Consider the following 19,468-nt stretch of genomic DNA (forward strand, 5'->3'; position numbering starts at 1 on the left):
ACTGCTTGAGTCTCGGTTGCAGCTGACAGCAGGCTGGATAATTCATGCAGCGAGTAAGAGGTGCAGAAGCCGGGTTGATCCTGGCCGCGCTGCGACAATAGTACATTAACTAATGTATGGGAGCGGATGAAGCTGACGGCCATTGGAGCAGTCAATTACATCCCTGCTCTTCGATGGACCTTTGTGTATTTAACCAGACCAAGTCCTCGCCGTATAAAGTAGGAATCGTCACTCTCGACTTGCAACTGTAGTCACTGAATCTGCAGACCCAGTTGTTGATGGTCCAGAACTGAGACAAGCGAATGGCAAGTTCCGCCATGACATCCCCGGTCTAAACTCGATGGGGGGAGATGAACGAGACAACCGTTAGAAGATAGGCAATTTCGGCCCCTCTCCCATTATTGAGCGAGTCATTGTGTAGCATGATAGGTTGATGTCCAGTGTCGATCTCATGCCCAGCGGTGGATGTGGAGCTTCTTGTCTATTTGCATTTCCGCCTATGAAGCGAGGCGGAGTGACGAGCAGTCAGCATGGCCTGACTCGTAAGAATTATGGACTTTTGTCCTGATAGTCGACGAAGTGCACAGAGATGTCGTTTTCTCTCCTGTAGATATCTACTATGGTATTGTTCATGCCTTGAGGGTGTGATGGACACGTCCAGGTTGGTGTTGCAGTGGAAACTATTTCCGACTCCAGTCAGCCAGAATCAACAACGAAAGAATATCGATGACGATCAACAGCAATCGCAAAGCATAATTACCTCTGATATAATTCCTGGAACATGCACAGAACAGCGGAGAGCATCCGAAAGAAAGAAAAAAAAAATTGTTGGCGAACACCGATCTATATACGTTGCAATGGTCGGCTCCAGGGGACGAAGTGCAGCTCTTCTCCAGAAGAAGCAAAGTAGACATCCCTATGATCCATCTAATAATAGTTGACTTGTGTTTCAGCGTTGCTTTTTCCTGCATCCTTTCTCTCTACGCCATAGCTGCCGATCTCATTATCTACGTACTTTTTTATTTTTTTTTCTCTCGGTCCGTATCCCCTACATGGTCATCTATCATATGTACTGTAGACTGCATCCTCCATGTTATCCGGACCTCTGAAGATGAAACTGATCACCAGTTCGCAGCTAGATGCCGTCTTGTGGGACAGTCAGCTCAAACTCGTCTCCTTAGGGCAATGGCAAAATGAACCGATTCCAATCTTTGCCCGTCCGCTAATCCACTATCTGCCATATTCAGTTGATAATAATACCAAGTCTAATAGACTACTGCACAGTCCCACCTTCGCGTCGGACGTCTCATTCTTAACTACGGAACAGGTAAGTATCCCAAATCAAGTAACCTTTGTTGATGTTGCCCAATAGAATCACACCCAGTGCTACTAACAGGCCTCTCAATAATCAGTAAATTCAGCATAGAAGGACCAACTGAGACATGGAGTTATTCCCCTCTGTTCCAGGTGTCCCGTCTTGCTACTTTGGGAAGAAGCTTGGTAAATCAGTTTCAGGCATTCAAGCAAACCCAGATCCTTGTAGTCTGCGCGTTATTAGCCGGTAATAACCTAAATTGACGCCTCTGGAGTTTCAACAGGACGTAACGACGGACGCAGAATCCCTGCTCGTTACTTGACATATCAAGTTTGATCTCCAGTCTCCACTGCTCTTACTCCATAGTCAGCGCTATGATCAGGTCCTCGCGATTACAAGACGATGATCAAAGAGGGCGAGGAATAAATGAGAACAAGCCATCCCTCTCAGCCTAATCCTTCCGTCGTCCTGTCACTCTTTTGCATTCCAGACCATTCAACATGGCATCTGACTCTCAAGGGCCAGTTGTAGTGGGCATCTCCATTGCCTTTGCGGCCGTTACTTTTGTGGTTATCTGTCTGCGAATGTTTGCTCGAGTCGTGGTCCTGAACCATGTAGGCGTAGACGATTGTAAGTTCGTGTCTAGGGAAATGCTGGCGAAAAGGAGGCTGACTGATTTCAAGACTTGATTGTGCTTGCATGCGTAAGGAACGAGAAACTAGTCAATTGCGCGTCCGCACTGACACACACAGCTTTTTTCCTGGGCGTTTATCGGTGTAACTATCGTCTGTCAGTACGGCATCCATTATTCATGAGAATGCGCGGCTGATCTTGAATAGCTGTCAAAAAGGGACTGGGCTCTCATCTTGCTGATGTGGATAAGAGCAACCTGCCCTCCTATTCTTTCGTATGCATCATCGAAAAGAATACTCATTGCAACTCTGACCATGGCAGGTCATATGGCTCAGCGCGATGTTCTATCTGGCCTGTCTGGGCTTCATCAAAACGTCCGTCTGCTGGTTCTACACGCGCATCGGCGACAAGACGCTCACGCGAACGTCCTTGATCATGATGGGCATCGTCGGCACCCAGGCCGCCGTGTTCGTCATGGTTGCAGCCTTTCAGTGCCGACCCATCCCGAAAGCCTGGAACACGTCGTTGCCGGGCCAGTGTGTTGAGATCAATATCTTCTATCTCTCCAACGCGGCCTTAAACATCTTGACTGATTTACTCACCTACTCGCTCCCTATCAAGGTCCTCCTCAAGCTACAGATGCCGGTCAAGCAGAAGTTTGCCCTTGGTTTCATCCTCTGCCTGGGACTTTTGTGAGTATCTCGCTCGCAGCCGGGATTCTGCACACTGACACGCCCCCCTAGTGCCTGCATCTCCTCGATCATTCGCATCACCTACATCCCCGCCATGCTCAAATCGGCCGATTTCACCTACGCCATCGGTGGCGCCATGTACTGGTCCGTGATTGAGACTAACGTGGGTATCCTAGCCGCCTCCATCCCCTCCTTCAAGGCAATTGCCTCCCGCTTCCTGCCCGGACTCATCGGCGAGTATTCCTCCGGGCGCAAATACGCATCCTCCAAACTGACAGGACCCAAACAAACCCACTGGGGATTCTCACGGTTCAAAGACAGTGTGACAATGAACTCATTGAGAACCAAGGATGCCGAGGTTATGCCGACAGAGCTAGGGACAGGGTACGGCAGCAATACAAGCGAAGAGCGGATTGTGGTGCCCAATGGGAAGATCTGGACTACAACGCAGATTGAGACGAATGTGGAAATCAGCCACGCGAGGAGCCGGTGAACAATACGCCCGCATTCTCCTTCCGAGGTCAGGTACCGGTGTTATAGTCCGGACCAACGCACGGCCAATGCCTAGTCGAACTAGTGTCCACGCTGTCAATGGCAAGACGACGGGTATGGGCTCGGAAAGGCTTGGCGAATAATGTATCCCAATGAGGAAGCTATAGCAGCCGTCAATTGAGGCCATGGCTCTCATTATTAAGCTACTACCTGCTAAGTTAACATGAATCACGAAAATATTTGTCAGATTAGACCCCGGTTGCCCGAAGTATGGCGGGTTCTTCGATCCAGATAGACTCCGTAGATAAATATCACAGCTCTCTTCCCCGCACTCTTCTTCCCCTTGCAAGTCGCAAACAACCATCATCACATACCTACCTCGTACGAATTTCACCTACAAATTCACACCCAAAAATGTCCTCCGTACAGTCCTTCCGTCAAATGATCGGGGTCCCTCCCTCGACCGCCTCGACCAAAGATTCCACCCTCGTCATCATCGACGCCCAGAACGAATACGCCACCGGCCATCTCAAGACCGCAAATGTCTCCCAGACACGCAAGGCGATCGCAACCCTCCTAGAGAAATACCGCGCCGGCGGCGACGGCAAGAACATCGTCCATATTGTCCACGAGGTGCCCCAGGACGCCCCCGTCTTCACCCCCGGCACCGACCTCGCCAAGGAATTCGACGAGTTGACCCCGCGCGGCGGCGAGAAGGTCATCGCCAAGCACTTCCCGAGTTCTTTTGCGCAGACCGATCTCGATGAATACCTCAAGGGTCTGGGAGATGTGGGAAAGAAGGTTGTCCTGGTGGGATATATGGCGCATGTCTGTGTGTCGACCACGGCTCGTGCGGCCAGTGAGCGCGGTTATGATGTGGTCATCGCCAGCGATGCCGTGGGTGACCGAGATATTCCCGGGGCCAACGCTGAGACTCTTGTTTCGGTGGTTCTGAGTGAACTCGCTGATGCGTTTGCTACTGTCATTCCTTCGACGGAGGTCACTGCATAGCTTGTTGCATAGAGTTCTTATAGAATCAAAGCAATCTATCAATCATAATCACACCATTGTCCAAGACTTAAGTCAATAAGATGGTGCGCTTGTCGTAATGAGATATTGGCCTCGTAGTCAGCACGTCCGCGAGACAAAGTATTAACTAGTTATGATTTCCAAGCAGGATGACAAAGAACGGACCGAGCGGATCGCATCTTCCGACTTGCTTGTTATCCCCGATTCCGAAGACTCCTGTTTATGTCCGATAATAAACTGGTATATATAAGCAGTTCCTCAGTAAGATGATGATGGGTGAGGATGCAGGTAGGTGCCTTAAAAGGCAAGCCGAATGCCCTGGCCCATGTCCGCATCAAAATCAGATCAAGCAAGCGATCACCCGAAAACCGAATAAATGTCGTCTCCAAGCATCGGAGTTATCGTCTGCAGCCAGCGGGTTCCCCGTGCAGGACTGCAAATCACCAATTTCGTGCTGAATACCATCCAGAAAGCATATCCGACCGCCAACCTGCGTCTTATCGACCTCGCTACCTGGAATCTCCCCATGTGCAACGAACCGGGCATCCCATCGCTCATCGCCTCGTCAGATGGATACACGCACGAGCTGACCAGGAAATGGTCCGAGGAGATTGCCTCGCACGCGGGATTCATCTTCGTCACACCGCAGTATAACTGGGGTTATCCGGCTAGCATCAAGAACGCCATTGACTATCTCTACAACGAATGGAAGGGAAAGCCCGGGATGATTGTCAGCTACGGCGGACATGGCGGTGGCAAGGCCGCTCAGCAGCTGTATCAGGTTTTGCAGGGCCTTCGTATGCAGCCTGTTGAGCCTCTTGTGGGTTTGGTGTTTCCGTCAAAGGAGTTTATGGGGAGAGCAGCCAGGGGTGAGGATCTGGGGTGATGGAGGATGAAGGTATTTGGGGGGATGGCCGGGAGCAGATCCTTACCGCGTTTCAGGTTCTGTTCAATTCGTTGCAAGGTCCATAGCTCACTGCGCTGTTAGTGCTTGAAGAAAGGAGTATGAATATCTCGGAGATAATGCTCGCGACTATGGCGGAGTATGGAAGACCGATTACGCCCTTGCAGGAGGGACGGGATCTGGTAATAAAACTCTAGCTTGCAGCATGTTAGGGAATTTTTGATTTGGTCTGATCCGACGGTTAAAGGCAGGGTCAAGGAGACGAACAAGGGGGATGGATTGGTTGCAGGTTGATGCATGCATGACGAGGCTGGATAGGACACGAGATTGCAGTATAGTGTCTTCAATTGTGTCTGCAACATCTGTTATTGTGTAGGTAATGGTTGGGCCAAGCGACCGTGTTCAAGTTGCTGAAAGTAAGCACTAAATCCCTAGTGGGGCTGTGGCCACTCTGGATTGCTTCAAATCTCCGTGATTGAATCTCCGTGATTGATAATCACATCTCTGAGACCCCCACCTTGCAGCCGTTGAATATACTGTACAGAACATGAAGCATACTCGAGCCAAGCACACCAAATCACGAAGAGGTTGCATCACCTGCAAGTCCGTCAAACACTCAAACTACGCCTCCGTTGACCTCGTACTAATTCTGCCAGAATCCGGCATGTCAAATGCGACGAACAACAGCCAGAATGTCTACAGTGCGTCAAAACAGGACGCAAATGTGATGGATACGATCCCCAGCAGACAAACCCACAGGCGCAGCAGAGAGCGTTAGTCGACCCTGTGCCCGATGCCTGGACTAAACCCAGCGGTGACCATCGCCTGGTCTTGCGTCCAGGGACTCGAGAAGAACGGCAGTATATCGAGTTCTTCTGCAGGCGGACATCGCGCGCACTCTCCGGCTTCTTCGATTCGGATCTCTGGCAGTATATACTGCCACAACTAAGTCACTCCGAGGCCGGGATCCGGCATGCAGTCGTCGCTCTGGGGGCTCTCCATCAACATCTACATATAGTTCTCTCCAATGGCAAATGTGATCCCGGGCGGAAAATTGCGCCCCAGAATGAATATTTTATTGTTCAGCAGTACAACTTGGCGATTCGACATTTGGTGGCACAACTGTCCTCCCCGACCACGCACCAGGTACCGCATCTGACGCTGATCAGCTGCTGTTTATTTGTCTCCCTGGAGATTCTCAGTGGACAGATTAGTAAGGCTCTAGACCATATTCAAGCCGGACTGAAAATTCTCCAGCGATGGGAAAATCAGACAGATGGAAAACTACTGTCGGAAGGGATTACCCGAGAACTGGCTTATGTCCTGATCCGCTGGAATACCCAGCTCTCCACGCAAGGTAGGAAGATGATTCCTCTCAATCTCAGCCAGCTAGATACAGCGGAATCAGGGGAGAAACGGGAATCCTGGGCAGAAATCTCAGAAGCCAGAGATTCACTCGTTATACTGAGCAACCGCACGATGAGCTTCGTGGAGGCCGTGGGCACTGACCGGAAGACGAGAGGGTCGCCCTGGCAGGTCCGTCGGCAACAGGCTCTCCTCCAAGACCTTGCCGCATGGCTGAGCGCATTTGAAAGTCTGATGAAGCGATGTGGCCGACGGCTGAAGAAGACCGATCCTCGAGCACCGGTCCTGCTGCGCATCCACCACCGCACCAACCAGATTTTGGTCTCGGTCGCCCTGTCCAGAGACGAGCTCATATTCGACCAGCTCGACGATGACTTCGGAGCTATTGTTTCCTACGCCGAGGAGCTGATCGAGCTCAATGCGTCACTGGACAAAGACGCTGTGCTGAGTGTCTTTTCCTTGGAGACCGGACTCATCTCTTCGCTCGGCTACACGGCTAGGAAGTGTCGCAATCCGGTGCTCCGGCGAAAGGCAATTCGCCTGCTGTACCGCTGCCCTCAGAAGGAAGGACTGTGGAGTATGCAGCAGTATGCGATTCTCGCGCGGATCATTGTGCAGATCGAGGAAGCAGAGGTGGCTCATCTGCCGTTGGCGCAGCGGATTCCCGAAGATCGGCATCGCGTGTATACAGCGCACATTCAAGACAGGAATTGTTGGTCATGCCGACTAGTATTGATGTATATGCCTGAGACTGGTGATGGAGAGTTCCGTTATCGAGTCAGGGAGGTGGATTTTGGAGTTGAGATCCAAGCAGAGGATCCCACCTTTTTCGCGGAAGCGGGTATCAGCTCTGAGGTTTGAGGCAGTGTACAGTGCTCTCCTTAGACTTGTTTCAACAATTGGTTTAGGAGTGTCATGTCTACCATGACATTGGCGTTGACGGAAGAGGATATCAGAATATAGTAGTAAAGCATATTCAACAATGAATCACATCCATCGATAGTGAAATGGTATATACATTATAATTAACCAAGTATCCATGTCGTATCATCAAACTATCCAACGCCTCGCTTGTTTATCATCCAAGTCCAAATATAGATCGGGTCATCCGCGGCCGAATCTTTTGCATATGAATTAGTCCGGCCCAGGGAGCAAGGCGAGCAAGACATACTTTCGCGAGAGTTTGTCTCTCCAACTCGTGCGATTTGGCATTTCTTTCCGTATATCAAAAACTGGCTGCTGCTTTTGCGCCTTCATCTCGCGAAACACGGCTTCCACATGAGCGCGGTCCAGGTGTCGAGGGTTTTTGTCCTGCCAGGATTGTCTGGGGATGCTCATCCCATAGCAGTCTGGTGCCAGTAAGGGATATGGAATGGTCATTATGATTGATGTCTGTATATAATGGACGGTAGGTGACTGTATGGTATAGTATAGTGTGTATAGTAGATTAAGGGATGCAATGTCTCCAAGTAGGATGAGGCATCTGGCAGCTCTTATATGGCGACGTCTAGGATCATGAGAACAGGATTAAAGCAAATACGAAAGAAAGACCAATTATATTGTCGATGAAGAGGCTGTGGAATGCTCGAGGTGGTCTTGGTCTGGCGGTCATTTGACGTGGCCTGATGCGACGATCTGGCCCAGTCCATCTTGTTCTTGTTGCGATCCGGATTGATGTTTCCACGATTCCCAGAGTGATAATATTGTACTCTGGGATATATCACACCATTGTCACCTGTTCTTCTCATCATCACTGTCTTTATTTAGTAGTATCTGGAGATATATTGAAATCAACAGCTGATGTATCCATCCTCCAACTCTTCACGAAGCACAGACATCAACCCCGCATTTCGACAGCGGACTATCCACGGCCATGCGCCACTGCATCACCATTGGCCTCATTGGGAAGTATCGAAGCCATCATTTGTGCCGTCAGCAAATCGCTGGTTGGTGGCGGAATGTTTAAATCGTCGACGCCAATCAGCAATCCGCCGACCTTGGCATCGTGGCATTGCTACGTGAGTACACCCTACTGGAATGCTCGGCAGACGACATCACCGTGGATATCTCCATGTGACCAGTGGTATACAATCGCCGTATATGCCAGGCGGATTGTCGATCTGCAGTACTAGACATAATACACCGCAGCACTGCATATAACAATCTCGAGAACGCAAAAGAGCTTCTTAACATCTACTGACGCCAAACATGAACCCCGCTGCTAAGACCTCTATTATGTACCACTTGAACGAATTACACAATCCTCAAACAAACTGAACGACAGAAGAACGCATCACGGTGGATCTTCTAAAGACAGAAAGGAGCTCACTTCGCAACCCGACAGAGCCCCTGCTCATCCCAGTCCTCGCTGCCGACCATCCTGCGCGCGATAAAAAGACCAGCCGGATCCCACCTCTGCTTGATCCTGTACAAACGGCGGTAATTCCCTCCCCAGAAGGACTCTTGGAAATTGGGTTCATAAGCAAAGGCCTCGTTCACATACGCGCCCATCTTGTCGGCACCCTCGACTCCTTGCAGCAGTGGCAGCTCAACATCCGTAACATTCTTGAGAACGGCCTGCTGCTCTGCCAGAGTGGCATTGGCGCTCCAGCTGCGGGTGTAGGCAACATGCACAACCGCTTTTCTCCAAGCTGGGTTGAGTGCACTGTCGACTTTGCCAGCATTCTCTGCCACGGCGCCGCCTCCCACCACCATACCGGTCACGGCTTCCCCAGGCGTATAGCGGAATTTGCTCATGGTAGAAGCGAGCCTGGCGGGCCCGTCCTTGGAGGTGAGGAGGTCTTTCGAGAACAGCCTGGAGAAGAGTAAGGCGATTGATCCCGTCGCGTCGGAATCGCCGACAAGCATGAGCTTTGACATTGCCTCGTGGAAACTGGGCATGGGAATTGTCATGTATTGAGTATACACGCCCGCGGTCGCGTTGAGTTTTTTCATCAGCGGTTCGTACATCTGGCCAACCTCCGTTGTGTTGCTCGTATTGGTATGGAAGAGATAAAAGCTCAATACCGAGAGGGTCTGATTATTCTCCCACGGCAGATTGGGAACCATGAAGTAGTATCCGCCTCCTCGGACGTCAGTCACGGCCGGTAGAGCAGCATGGAAGTCAGCCACGGCGGTCCAAAATGCGGGATCTCCGCCTGCCGTGGTGATGTTCATCGTGGTAACGACGAGCGGGATTTCCTCGAATGTACGAACGGTGACTTGGGTGACGATCCCAAAGGTCCCTCCACCGCCTCCTCGCAGCGCCCAGAACAGGTCCGAATTCTGGTAGGCATTGGCAGTGACTAGATCTCCCTGTAGCGTGTCAGTAACCATGCACTACCCCTAAAAAAATACATCAACTTACCGAAGCAGTGACAACACTGAACTCCAGGGCATTATCCGATGCCATTCCTTTCCACGGGCTCAAGAGCGAATGGCCACCTCCTTGGATATACCCTCCGGTCGGCCCAACAGTGTGAGCAGTGCCACCCACTACCGTTCTGTTCTGCTTGCCAAGAGCAGCATACATCTCCTGCAGACTAATCCCAGCACCCAGCGTCACAGCCGGACCTTCGCCTTTGTGTCTCGGCGCCCCTTCGGCACGAAATCATTTACTGTCTGCAGTCCCTTCATCCGGTTGGTCAAGATTTGAAGAGAGTTCGGAGCCGCCGAGCGTCCAAGAAAGTCATGACCGGAGTTCTTGACCGCAAGACGGATGTTATGCCGCCTTGCGAACCGGACAGCCTCCTGGATGTGTCGCGCGTTCTGCACCACAGCGGAGTAGAGCGAGATACGCCCCTGCATGCACACGTATGGCGCAGTCTCGATAAAACAGCTCTCATTGTGTTCCGGCCAGGCTCCCCAGTTCTCCCATTGCAGGGCACCGGGCTGAGCAGCGCGCCAGACGGAGTTGGACCATTGCGCCGTGACTTCCTGGCAGGCGGTGCTGTTGGGGTTGATGTGGCAAGGGGCAGCTACAGGCTGCACTGCGACCAGGTTGCCGTCAATCGAGCGGTTGAGGGCATTCCACTCTTGTGGTGATGGCCAGCATGGCTGATGGGGTTGACATCGGCAGCGGCGTGACTCGGGAGCAGCAATTGCTGCTGTAGCAAAGAAGATCGCCAGTAAAAGACTCTTCATAGTGACCAGTGTGATACAGAGGAGTAGACTGCAAAGTGAAGTAAGTCATGGGCCTGTGACCAGGACATGCTCACCTCTCCTTATATACACCAGGAATACGAGCACTCTGGTGCGCCCGACACTCCAGTCCTAAAAGGGTAATGAAAATAAGATACGAGCTATGCAACGGGGCTGTGTCGATCATCCCGCTGCCTGTTTCCATACGAGGATTAGACTCCGGGCGCAAGAGATCCATCCATCAAGAAAGCGACGGTCATGCTGCAATTCAGCGAGATCGTGCGCTGGTCCAATTGCAGCCTTTCCCTGATCATCTCAGCCGGACAATGACACAATGAGATTGTGGCATTCTAGTCCTGATGTCATTGATGAGGCTGTTGCAGACCTCGTACTCGGCTGCGAACTGTTCGTCGTCTTTCTCCGTGGAGCAACTCTATTAGTCTTTATTGGCTTGGAATTCGGTAGAGCCAGAGACTCATAGTGTGTACCAGTGTACTACCCATAGCTGCATTTCCACGCAACGATAACCACTCTTGAGCCGATCAACTGTTCGATGCATATCTTCTACGCTTAAATTCAATAGATCATGCAGCTATGCCTTGTTTTATTGCATATGAGGAATCAACGTTTCTGACCGCGGTCGTTTCCGGCTAATTTTGTGTTCAGGCCTACATGTTCGATTCTAATAGTCATGATGGGAATGACTCGCAATAAGCATAAGCTGTACTCCATAGTACAATCTAATTAAGAACACTAATTAAACGAAGAGATGGGGTACGTGTTACTTTTACCATTATCTATGGGGTCCGGATATGCCGGAGATGACCTCACGACGGCATCCCGACCCGAACCCGAAGTCTCATGATATCACCTAGCCAATTTTATAACCATGCCCCTGGACATATTTCAATTGAAGTAAAAATCTTAGAGCGACTTATCCCGACTGCAGCATGTGTACCCTTCACAGGTACTCCCACAATTGATCAAACATGTCGACAGGGTTTCCGACGAACATCCAGACTTGGGGTCGACAACATGGCGCTTCTTGACTCCTCCATCAACGATCAACTCTGCGGTTTCCCGGCCCTGGATTGATCGGCTGTCGCTGGGAATGGGACGGACATGCTCTGGCTGCAAGGTTGTGGAATGGATCCCGTACGCATGGAAGCACTCATTGATAATCTTGGCCTTGTCCATAAAATCGGCGATTAGCTCATCGGAGACTGCCAGATGCACCGATGCAAGGGCTTTTTCCTGGTTGAGTCGCCAGATATGCAGTTCATGGACAGATTCGACGCCAGGAATCTTGAACCGAGTCAATATGTGGAAACATGCCCGGAATCAATACTTACAGCTTCAAGATCATGCTTGACATCTTCCGGGTCGACGCCTAGCGGGACGCTCTGCAGCAGAATGGTTCCACTTTTCCGCACTATTTGAGTCAGTAACAGTCCACAGGGTCTGCCTGGGCTACATGCCTAGAGGAAGCGACGAGAGGAGGATCACGATCGCAATCGCCATGCTCACAGCAGGATCGGCATAGTATCTTCCGTCATATTTGGCCTTCCAGATTACCAACGCAGCAATAATAACCCCGAGATTGTTCGCTGCATCCCCCAGAACATGGATAAGGACACCCATCATTCCGAGATCATGGCCCTTCTTCGCTTGTGACTTGACGTTGTGTCGGTGCTCGACGTGAGGGCGCAGGACCTGAGGAGGGTCTTAGCTGGGAAAGCTGACGCCGACGCAACGACTTACTCGAGTGGAAAAGGAATTCCTGCGTTCGAGCCTTGACAGGGATGTTGAGAGTTCCAGGTCGTCATCGCATGAATCGGGGTATTGCTTTCACCATGGTCGTGTTCTATGGACTTTAGTCTGATACTCAATCCTCTTCTGGATGGAAACGAACCATGAAGGAACAATCCACTGATCAGATTCAACGCCAATCCGACGCAGCCAATGATCAGCACAAGCTTGGGGTTTTCAATTCCTGCAGGTGTCAGTACATTGCATCCATCAGGGCGAATACCATACGCTCTAACGAGACAAAGCGATCGATGGATTGAAGAAAAATGCTGATCCCCAGAGACAGGAGGAAAACGCCATTGAAAAAGGCACCCAATAATTGTGCGCGCTGCCAGCCGAAAGAAAGCTCTTTAGGGTGTTTGCTGCGTTGCGAGATCTGACTCTTTAGCTTTACTCTCACACACGGAGGAGCTTCGCTACCTTGAGCGCTACCAGCGCCACAATGAAGCCGACAAGATCATTCAGCTGCAAGTATATCAGTATCACTTCTACATCATCGAATATGCCACCAACATAGTGGAATGCGTCTGCGACCAGTGCCAGAGAACGGGTATAGAATCCGACTGATATTTCGTTAACCAGGCGGTCGCTAGACATGCAGACATCAAACTTTACCTGCGATTTCTGCTAGGAAAAAGGACGCAGAAATGCTGATTACCAGGATCAGACGGTGTTCGCGTTTGAGATGGGAGAACATGATGAGCCAGAGAATATTGATTAAGTGACAAAATATGTACAATCGAAAATCTTCAGACAAAGGACAATTTTGGTTGCCAGGCTCCCTCAGGTGCAGAATGGTTTGTAAAAGATGCGAGTCGCTCCCTCATAAATGACGTAGCCCAAAATTTTCCTGTCTAGAAAAAAAACCGATGTGACACAGGTCAGAACGGCGACCTGCCAGTGTCGGACCTCGACCTCGGCCGGGGTGTCTCAGCTCGCCAGCGATGTCATGGGCGCGCCCAAAGACCAAGCAGCATAAACGCCTCAGAGCCCTATCTATGCCAGACGCAGTGCATAGTCTGCAGACCGTACTACTGACACCTGACTGCTACTGAGCAGGCCAAATCGGCGAAATGTGGGGAATCCCCTCGTCTATTCGCCGGGATTAGTCATAGTACGTCGAGAACCGACACAACGGAGTGACTCATTCCGGACGAGCACGGCAATTGGTTCTTCACTCAGGATGCAGGCTGGAGCCCGGAACGGAACCGTCGGATCAAAATCAGTTCACCCTGTTGGTGCCTCTCGGAGCGAGGGAAGGTCAGATCCCAGACATGGGAAGCAGTGTACGGCTTTAACCTGGAATGTTAGTATGGTCAGTAGCAAAGTGAAAGATATCCTCAATCATGCTGTTGATCAAAGCCAGCCATGATCACGATGTTGTAAAATGTTTTTATGTCATTTCAGTGCCGAGTAAATCCGAGGCGCGCATCACATATTGTGATGTGACGAGAACAACTTAGATGGCGAGATAGAGCCAACCCTGCTTGAAAAAATAGCGGAGTGAAAAATCAAGTTGATGCAACTGCCCAGTTACGGAGACAATAGACATTGTCATGGAAGAGAAGGGGAAGAGGAGCGAGTCGAGTATATTTAACTAGACGAGGAGTGAGTACCTTGGGGACTGCGCAGGTCTTGGCTTCCCTTTACGGACACGAAATATGAAGGCTCGCCAACTGGTCACCTCCGATGATCTGCCAAATAATTCAAACGGTGCCTATCCTACGGTAGTAGTAGATATACTCCACGTAGTATGAGTGCCAATGTTGATATCTCTTCAGATAATTATGCATATCGTCTCCCAGATCTAGTTGAGTAGGTATTTCATTTCAAGTTTCAAGCCGTCGATGCTTTCTATGAACCAACCCCCAAAGACGGCCATGCAGTATCAAACCCAGTGTCAAACCCCAACGACCATGATTCATCAATAAATGGCCACTGGAGCATTTCCACCTCTAGCTCATGAGATTCGCTCAAGGGCACTGCATCTATGGTCGCTGTCCCAGTGTGACGACTATCGCCCCCTAATGCTTGATGGTTATTTCGATTCCTAGTCGCTGTTGGCATATTCTCCCGCTCCAAAATATGTTGTGACTCTTCCTGACGCGGTCGTACACTTCGAATGTCACCATATTCGTCCAAGGTTCCCGCGATTGTGAGATGGCCAGCCCCGTCACGAACGTGCATTTGATTGTTTCGGGCTATCTCGTAGAATCTGTTGGCTTCCTGGACGGTTCGCCACTGTGTTGGTTAGCTATGTAATCAACTGCAAATTGGAAGCTCGATGCTCACCCAGTTCTGTCCAACGGGCCAGTATTTGCTCAGTCGTTCGAGATATGCCAGGTTGGCCCTTTTCTCCTCTTCCGCTCGCTCGATTCCCCCAGGATATCGCTGCGGGCACACAGTCCCGTACATGTTGATATGAGCCGCAACAAAAACACTGAAGCCAGAGTAAGGTGTGATTACCGGTGCTCCGGAGACTTCGAGGGCGGAAAGGATGCCACCGATATTCTGCGCTGCGTCGAAGAGTTGCCGGATAGCCTGAGACTCATCTACATTACTCAAGGGCTGCAAATCATGGAGCAAGTCGGCATGAGGCTTGAGACTGGACAGGAACTGGTCTCGGAACAGAAAGAGGATACTAAGCTGTGATTAGAACCGCCCAAGAGTTTTCAGAAAGGTAGGCATACCTCATAAAATAGACCAGATTAATGTATGCGAACAGCTCGCCGTATCCCAAGGCAACATGCGCCTGCGCACTGGTGGCTGGGTATCGCACCGTCACATCCTGTAGGAACCTCCACTCGTCCAGCTCCTCCTTCAAGCGCTGCCAGACCACGCGCGGCGATGAAGGATCCTGAGGGAACGTCAATGTCCGACCGCGCCGGCTCTCGTTCGCGAACCGCAGAATCCGCACAAAGATATCGAACCCTCGGGTGACAATCGTCAGTCCATAGTCAATGGTTAGATTCCTCGACAACGGTGAGTGCTTGCTCATATCGGAGGGCATCAAGCGATGTGATGAGAGCCGACCAAAGTTGAAGTCGCGGTCACTGGTCGGCAACGGAACTGAGATCTGTCGAAAGGAAAGGGCGAAATGCTGACGTGCTCCAGAGCTCAGCTCACAGTCTTGCGCGAAACAGCACCAGTACGTGCGGACCAGCTGCTCATACTGAGTTAGGCTAGCGTGGAAGTCCTGTGGATTATGCTCCATGCTGTCGTCGGCCGTCTTGAGGAGGGACTGGATCATGTACGTTGCCATTCCTGACATCATTAGCCTCGTATATGGAACGAGAGGCGTGGACATACCACTATACATCCAGGCCTTGTAGGGGCGACCGGAACCCCATTCGTAAAAGGTGATCATCACCAGAGACTGCGCAAGGTAGAGCGACGGGGCCTCGAACGCGCGATGCGCGAGCTCCTTGCGAGCATATTCCGCATATGTTTCGGCTGCCTCCAGACGGTGATCGGGCATGAACCTCACACATAATGACAGAAGAGCTGCTACAAAAACTGGATCAATCGAGGCGGGACTTGATGATAATTCTGCAATCAGGGACGGATAGTGGAGGAAATTGGCGACGGGGAATTTCTTGCGGTAGGTCTCGCACACGGCAATGATGGTGGATGAAGGCAGGGCCTCCACGGGATTCTGAGCGCCCCATGGTGATGAACGGTCGGGTTGCGGTGCAGGAGGTAATGGTGGGCTATTGAGAGCGGTTGTCGGTTCAGATATCACTCTTCGCTGTCTCCTTGATTTCAATGTGTTTCTCTTTGATCGCCTTGACGGGGACGAATATGTGTCCGTCAACTGACAGTCGGTCAGTTTCGCCCGTTGACAGCGACGACATGGCGGTTGGCCTTCATGAATGCATTTGACCTTTGCTTGACTATACAGAACAACAATGATGGTCAGCGAATCAATCCGAGTGGTAAGTCCAGGCCATGCTAACGGATTGGCTCGTTTGGAGGTTATTCCCGATTCCCGAGGATCACCACACAGGCTACAGAGTAACAAGGGACATACCGGCAGCTGTCGCAGGATACTGAAAGTCGCATTCTCAATGGCCCATCGACAAGATCAACTCATTGATCTGCCATTGTTTTCAGTCCCTCAATTAAGATGATGATAATCTTCAAATGCAGATACGGACTGATAGTTGCGTGGTCGGGAATGGATCCCGACTTTCCCGTAAATGATGATTTCACTCTCAGTGCGGAGATAACCACAATTCTTCCAAATCGGGTAAAGCGCATGATAAGGAAGCTTCTTTTTTCTTCCTTGACATCACCAAAAGAAATCATTGTTCTAGATTCATTCTAGTCTGCTACAGAGAGTGATCGACGGATAGAAAGAGGTTAGAGAATATTTCCAAGGGTTGCGTCGCTTGACAACGGGGTAGTCTCAAAATATATTCCGCTCTCTCCTTAATAATCCGGACCTCGGAGAATAGAGCGATCATTAAGATTAATGCTATGCAGGCTGTCTATCGCTAACTCATCACAAATGCCGTTGATCATATGCATCATACATCCAGCTCGGTCCATTGCTGCACCCAGCTGTTGAACTTGTCCACCTGTAGGGAATCTGTAGCCCACGAGGTCACAATCCGAACCACCGCATGTCCATCCTCGCGCTTCTCCCATATATAGAACCCAAACCGATCCTGCAGTCTGCGAATCACGCGGTCGGGTAGGATAGCAAATACTTGATTGGTCTCCGTCTGCGCTGCCAGGGTATACCCTAGCCTCTCAAAGTTGGCCGAGACCTTCGCTGCCATGTTGTTCGCATGCGTCGCCAGATCGAAGAAGAGATGTGTCCGGAAGAGCTCGACAAACTGAATACCCATCACACGGGACTTGGCCAGCAGAGCCCCGTGCTGTTTGAGATGGAAGACAAAGCCCTCGGCCAGATGCTGCTTGACCACAATCGCCTCACCCAGCAATGCTCCCATCTTGGTCCCGCCAATCCAGAAGATATCGGTGAGGTCGACCATATCGCGCAGGGTCAGGTCGTTGTTCTTTGCGCTCAGCGCTACTCCCAATCGTGCACCGTCTACCAGGATGAGCAGTCCGAGTCGTTTGCAAACTGCCGAGAGGGCTGACAGTTCGGCCTTGGTGTATATCGTTCCCAGCTCGGTAGCGTTGGATATATACACCAGCCTTGGCTTGGCCATGTGTGGAAAGAATTGATTCTGCTCGAATACACGCTCCAGGTTCGCCGGGGTCATTTTCCCGTTTACTCCAGGGACTAGGATCATCTTGTGCCCTGTGGCTTCGATTGCACCGGCTTCCTTGGAGACAATATGGCCCGACTCCACAGCCATGACGGCCTCGTAGGGCCGTAAACAGCTAGCAATTGAGATTAAATTGGCTGATGTTCCGCTAGGGACAAAATGAATGGCAACTTCCTCCTCGCTGGCGTTGAGCTTCTCGCGGATCAGCCGTCGAGCTTCATTGCTGAACTCGTCTGTCCCGTAGGACGATTGTTGTGCGGTGTTTGACCGTAACAGAGATTCTAGAATCTGCGGATGAGCTCCCTCGCTGTAATCATCGATAAAATTGTATCGAGGAGGGAGCTCTGTGTCACTGATATCTGACGCCGGCATTGTCTGGAAGATTTGGTTTTAGACGATGATAGAACCAACCACTGAAATCAATGCAAGAATGAAGAAAATTAAGACAACCAAGTGAGTCATATTGTCTGGATCCCCTGGATTATATCTCCTTATCTCTGTGGGAAAACTTGACTCGGTAGCGGGGACACGCCATCGTCTCGGGAATAATCCGGTGTCGGGAATCCGCAGTGGGGATTTCTATTAGCAATCGCCTTCCTGATCTTTCCCGAGCTTCGGAAATTCCAAGTAGTGACACTAGTCCTCCGTACGAGTTGTACAGTTGGCATATTATGTTGCACCGAAATAGCGGTAAAAGCTAAGAAAAATGATTGCGATTGCGTGGATTCTAATTTGCTTTCGAGAAGTAGTTTATCTCAGATTCCCAAAAGTACGAGTCGATCGATATCACCGGGGCTTGAGCATAGCTTGATTCAGATATGGTATGGATCTACTCCGTACATGCCCATGATCTACTCCGGATACGAGCACTGCTGAACAGACATTGGTCGATAGATCTGCAGCTTGGATATTCGGTATTGGCCTATCATGTTTCACTGATATACAACTCCACGAACTCACAACACCGGACTAGATTTAGATAGATGATCATCAACCCTGCCTGCTTCTTGTTTTTTGAAACACAAACTGCTTCAAGGAATGGCTTCCCCGCTTGCTGGGGCTTTGCTTCGCATTGGCCCCACAACTCTTCCACTACGCCCAGCAGAGCTGCTCCACGAAGTGTCGAAAACATATGATGGCCTAGTCTGACATGCAACTAATTTATCGTCAGAGAAAACGATACAAGGACTCCAAATTCTGCGGATGGACCGGGTCCGCTTGCGACGGTGATGTCTCCACAACATGCGTATAGTCACCCGTGAAATTAAACAGACTCTACCATTCATTTGCCGCAGTGATGTCTGTTGGCAGGAGAGACGCTTGCTGTGCTGAATTGGTCTTCTTTCCTGAGAAGCTCGTTGAAAAGTATATAGAGCCCTAGACTGATAGGAATCATGTCCGGACACCCTTTTAGCCTAGTGGTTTATATTTCAATACATCTTCTCGGGCTGCTGGCACCTTGGGAATATTGACATTGCGACTATGTTCTACCACATTATTTATTTCACCTGTATCAATCACATTGCATCTGTACAGCTGGAGGATCCGAAAGCCGTCACGTTCGAGAGGTACCATCCTCCAGACACCGGGAAAACGCAAAATCCAGCTTTCCCGATTCTATGACCTCTGCACCTCCTGTAAGGTTGTCCACAATCCAACTCGCATGGATATGAGGTGCGGTTAGATAGGTGGTGGATCAAGCCATAATCCTCATGGGTTAGGTTGGATATGGATCAACCTATATTCAATCCACGGCCAGCCTAGACCTGAGTCAGCGGCTGTATGGGTTGAATATGTAAACCTGTGTTCTCCGTGTTCTTGTAGTCCCATGATTAGGGATTATGCAGAT

At 50.5% G+C, this 19,468-nt stretch overlaps 8 protein-coding genes across 8 annotated transcripts; 4 read left to right on the forward strand and 4 right to left on the reverse strand.

Moving 5' to 3' along the window:
• Positions 1 to 1,759: 1,759 nt before the first annotated feature.
• Positions 1,760 to 3,133, forward strand: P174DRAFT_493817 (putative integral membrane protein Pth11-like; the record flags this gene model as incomplete). The annotated part of the gene is made up of 6 exons (XM_024830852.1): positions 1,760 to 1,945; positions 1,999 to 2,018; positions 2,068 to 2,104; positions 2,155 to 2,222; positions 2,270 to 2,640; positions 2,692 to 3,133. The coding sequence occupies exons 1-6, from the start codon at positions 1,816 to 1,818 to the stop codon at positions 3,131 to 3,133; spliced, it is 1,068 nt and encodes a 355-aa protein (XP_024679148.1). The 5' UTR covers positions 1,760 to 1,815.
• A 357-nt stretch (positions 3,134 to 3,490) lies between these two features.
• On the forward strand, positions 3,491 to 4,180 carry P174DRAFT_444328 (putative isochorismatase family hydrolase). Its single transcript, XM_024828056.1, has one exon. The coding sequence runs from the start codon at positions 3,547 to 3,549 to the stop codon at positions 4,141 to 4,143; it is 597 nt and encodes a 198-aa protein (XP_024679149.1). The 5' UTR covers positions 3,491 to 3,546; the 3' UTR covers positions 4,144 to 4,180.
• A 357-nt stretch (positions 4,181 to 4,537) lies between these two features.
• Positions 4,538 to 5,133, forward strand: P174DRAFT_462748 (flavin-dependent quinone reductase; the record flags this gene model as incomplete). The annotated part of the gene is made up of 2 exons (XM_024830167.1): positions 4,538 to 5,030; positions 5,060 to 5,133. The coding sequence occupies 2 exons, from the start codon at positions 4,538 to 4,540 to the stop codon at positions 5,131 to 5,133; spliced, it is 567 nt and encodes a 188-aa protein (XP_024679150.1).
• Positions 5,134 to 5,612: 479 nt separating this feature from the next.
• On the forward strand, positions 5,613 to 7,291 carry P174DRAFT_376361 (uncharacterized protein; the record flags this gene model as incomplete). Its single annotated transcript, XM_024822684.1, has 2 exons — positions 5,613 to 5,668; positions 5,722 to 7,291. 2 exons carry the CDS (start codon positions 5,613 to 5,615, stop codon positions 7,289 to 7,291), a joined length of 1,626 nt encoding a protein of 541 aa, XP_024679151.1.
• A 1,464-nt stretch (positions 7,292 to 8,755) lies between these two features.
• On the reverse strand, positions 8,756 to 10,573 carry P174DRAFT_462750 (FAD-dependent oxidoreductase; the record flags this gene model as incomplete). The annotated part of the gene is made up of 3 exons (XM_024830168.1): positions 8,756 to 9,745; positions 9,798 to 9,965; positions 10,004 to 10,573. 3 exons carry the CDS (start codon positions 10,571 to 10,573, stop codon positions 8,756 to 8,758), a joined length of 1,728 nt encoding a protein of 575 aa, XP_024679152.1.
• Positions 10,574 to 11,494: 921 nt separating this feature from the next.
• Positions 11,495 to 13,076, reverse strand: P174DRAFT_462751 (cation diffusion facilitator family transporter; the record flags this gene model as incomplete). Its single annotated transcript, XM_024830169.1, has 9 exons — positions 11,495 to 11,875; positions 11,923 to 12,002; positions 12,049 to 12,283; positions 12,332 to 12,362; positions 12,479 to 12,563; positions 12,608 to 12,755; positions 12,800 to 12,844; positions 12,893 to 12,942; positions 12,995 to 13,076. 9 exons carry the CDS (start codon positions 13,074 to 13,076, stop codon positions 11,495 to 11,497), a joined length of 1,137 nt encoding a protein of 378 aa, XP_024679153.1.
• A 1,098-nt stretch (positions 13,077 to 14,174) lies between these two features.
• On the reverse strand, positions 14,175 to 16,492 carry P174DRAFT_394127 (transcription factor domain-containing protein). The gene is made up of 5 exons (XM_024823624.1): positions 16,410 to 16,492; positions 15,689 to 16,272; positions 15,070 to 15,643; positions 14,672 to 15,020; positions 14,175 to 14,620 (listed from the first exon to the last, which is right to left on the reverse strand). The coding sequence occupies exons 1-5, from the start codon at positions 16,439 to 16,441 to the stop codon at positions 14,234 to 14,236; spliced, it is 1,926 nt and encodes a 641-aa protein (XP_024679154.1). The 5' UTR covers positions 16,442 to 16,492; the 3' UTR covers positions 14,175 to 14,233.
• Positions 16,493 to 16,765: 273 nt separating this feature from the next.
• On the reverse strand, positions 16,766 to 18,064 carry P174DRAFT_444333 (threonine aldolase family protein). Its single transcript, XM_024828057.1, has one exon. It carries the CDS (start codon positions 17,989 to 17,991, stop codon positions 16,909 to 16,911), a length of 1,083 nt encoding a protein of 360 aa, XP_024679155.1. The 5' UTR covers positions 17,992 to 18,064; the 3' UTR covers positions 16,766 to 16,908.
• Positions 18,065 to 19,468: the final 1,404 nt, after the last annotated feature.

This window comes from Aspergillus novofumigatus (genome assembly GCF_002847465.1).
Source record: "Aspergillus novofumigatus IBT 16806 chromosome Unknown P174scaffold_7, whole genome shotgun sequence".
In the NCBI taxonomy this organism is placed as follows: Eukaryota; Fungi; Ascomycota; class Eurotiomycetes; order Eurotiales; family Aspergillaceae; genus Aspergillus; species Aspergillus novofumigatus.

Excerpts from the sequence above, each read along its gene's own strand:
- P174DRAFT_444328 (XM_024828056.1), top strand. The coding sequence starts at position 3,547 with ATGTCCTCCGTACAGTCCTTCCGTCAAATGATCGGGGTCCCTCCCTCG.
- P174DRAFT_394127 (XM_024823624.1), bottom strand. The coding sequence starts at position 16,441 with ATGCGACTTTCAGTATCCTGCGACAGCTGCCG. Across the intron at positions 15,644-15,688 it reads CAAGGCCTGGATGTATAGTG|GAATGGCAACGTACATGATC; the intron begins GTATGTCCACGC and ends TAATGATGTCAG. Across the intron at positions 15,021-15,069 it reads AATCTGGTCTATTTTATGAG|TATCCTCTTTCTGTTCCGAG; the intron begins GTATGCCTACCT and ends ATCACAGCTTAG.
- P174DRAFT_444333 (XM_024828057.1), bottom strand. The coding sequence starts at position 17,991 with ATGCCGGCGTCAGATATCAGTGACACAGAGCTCCCTCCTCGATACAAT.